This window comes from Propithecus coquereli, unplaced genomic scaffold (genome assembly GCF_000956105.1).
Source record: "Propithecus coquereli isolate 6110/MARCELLA unplaced genomic scaffold, Pcoq_1.0 Scaffold154, whole genome shotgun sequence".
Taxonomy (NCBI): Eukaryota; Metazoa; Chordata; class Mammalia; order Primates; family Indriidae; genus Propithecus; species Propithecus coquereli.
Window position 1 is genome coordinate 3460420 of NW_012139858.1, and position 2574 is coordinate 3462993.

Genomic DNA, 2574 nt, shown 5'->3' on the forward strand with positions numbered 1-2574 from the left:
TTCATTGTGTATAATCATTTTATTTGAAGCATTCTTTTGGCACTGTTTTGTTTTTGCCTTAAATTTCATGGGGACTACCATAAAATTCATTCTAAACATTTTATTGATTACTTGGTGGTTGTATTGCTCTCTTTGGTGTCGAACGAAAAATGAGAATTTCTATCTTTTAATTATGTAAAGATTTTGAAATAGAAATTCTATAGGAAGCCAGAGAATTGATATCTAAGATTTCTAAACAATGCATATATTTTATAACATACTTGACCCCTCTCATCCTTTGGCCCACACAAAATGTCTGAGAGTCCATTTTTTCAGCCATTCCTGTAATGTTCTAATTTATAAACTTTTTGCAATCAAATCCAGCAAATACCAATTTAACCTAATTTGAAAGATGCATTCCCATTTTATCGTTTCCAAACTGCAGAACTTCCATGGTTGGCTCTCAATGAAAGAATCTACATTACTGCCAATCATTCCAGGGCTCTTTCCCTCTATATGTATCTAGTGTGTCATCAATGCATGGGGACGAGTGTCAGCTGTGCTCCGCCATGCTTGGGACTCCGCCGACTGGGACAGCGATAGTATTAGGTTGGACTTACTGATCTCTGTTGCTATCACCGTAATGTTGTGCCACAGCAACGTTTCCCGGTCAAGAAGTTTTGATGTAAAAATCGAACCATTTCCAGAATCAATGTTGAATATTCTGTCCATATCTGTGTGTCGATCGACAGAATACCTAAAAATGCAGAGAGGAATTCAGAAAGGCTTTCTTTGTATTTGCTATTCTCACATCATAAAACCAATTCCAGAGTATCTGTGACATGAATTTTTTCTACCTGTAGTGTATATTTGAATATCTACAACTTAACATTAGGCAAAATATTCTGAGAAATTAGTTCTTTACAATGGAGGTCTTAATAGTAAACTCACTAGACAAACAAGTTGCATGATTTCGAGAATCACCACTAAAGTTTCTTTTCTTTATATGTAAGTTGGATCAAGTTTATGTAGGAATTGTTACATTTTTAATTCAATTTTTAGAACCTCAGAACTTCAATGCGTGTGCGTGTGTATGTGTGTGCATGCATAGGTAGGGTATTGGTTATTTTTCTATTTTATTTTAAAAATCATTCTATTAAAAGAAGCAAACTTTGGCTAGTGTGACTAAGGTCAGTGAGGCAGGAGAGGGAGATAGGAGATGAGACTGGGGAGAGGGCCAGAATCCAGACAGCAGGATGGGTTGGCCATGGCAAGGAGTTGGGATTTATTCTAAATGGAAGGTAAATCTACCAGCGGGTTCTAAGCAGAGGAGTGTCACAGTCTAAATCATGTTTAACAAAGACCACAGACTGAACTGAGGAGTATGGTTGCGCAGTTGGGCTATCACAAACTGATAGAAGAGGAGTGAAAAACAGAACTTGGGGAAGATCCTATGTTCCATTTTTGATACGCTGAGGCTGAGATGCCTGAGAAAAGTCTAGCAAGAGATATCTAGTCTTCAGGTGAAAATAAAGATCTGGACTGACACCCTAGATTTCCAATACAACTGTGTAGAAAGAGAATGTCCAGGGAAAGAAGAACAGCACTAAGGACAGAACCACTTGAAGAACCAATGCGAGAGCAGAGATCCACAGTGCCTGGAACGAAGTAGGAATTTGATAAATATTTAGGAAGGAGAGTTTGTATAAAATTGAAGAAAACCAAGAGTGGGATTTTGGAAACCAAAGAAGGACAGTCTTCTGTCCTGGTGGAAGATTAGTAGATTTTGAGAAATGTTATCTTATTTATAAATTTATTAATATTACTAGATTTTAGACTAGCTATGTAAGGGGACAAAGGACATGTGCATGTTTATTATGAGTGGGGGGTAAGGTATTAAAGAGAAAACTCTGAAGAAAGTTGATATGTTAAGGCCATTAGAAAAAAATACTGCCCATTTCAGCCAGATTTTTAAAATTTATATTGTGATATGAAGTTTAAAAAGGTTGGCTCAGTAGAAATACAATTTAAGTAAATGAGCTAAATAGCCAGACACATATGGAATTATTATGAATACTCTAAGAAAAATAAACCCTTGTTACTAATTTGCAATAGTATACCACGTCCAAGATTCTACTTCAATAAATTATTTTGGTTTAAAATATAAGTAGTGAATTATAATAAACAATATAGTTTATCTTCATAAAATTAATTTTTGTCATCTAGCGAGTGTCTAAATGAAATTTAGAGGTTTATTGTAGGCCATTTAAGCCTGACTTTAAAGAGAATTAACGATGTTCACAATGGGTATATATATCAAATTGGGTTGAATTTCAGTTTCAATGTATATAAAGTGATGCTTTTATTATCAAAAGGGTTGAAACAGATGAACCACCTATTGTTTTTGCCATTTGTGTCATGAATCAGCATTTACTAAGAATTTAGGCAACAGCATTGAACTTACTTGATCACTTCTCATTTTTAATTTGAGAATGATAAATATTTATAGCACATAGTTAATTACCAAAAAGGAAATCTCAATATTCATAGACTTTGTAAGAAATTTAATAAATATTTACAAACATTTTTTTCCTC

The 2574-nt window shown here is 34.4% G+C and overlaps 1 protein-coding gene across 1 annotated transcript in view; it reads right to left on the reverse strand.

Annotated features, from left to right (window-relative positions):
- Positions 1 to 2574, reverse strand: part of CDH6 (cadherin 6, type 2, K-cadherin (fetal kidney)) — a 60385-nt gene that overhangs the window by 9876 nt on the left and 47935 nt on the right. The window contains exon 7 of the mRNA XM_012640509.1: positions 553 to 736. Within this exon, the coding sequence (XP_012495963.1) occupies positions 553 to 736 (184 nt within the window). The remainder of the gene's footprint in view (positions 1 to 552; positions 737 to 2574) is intronic.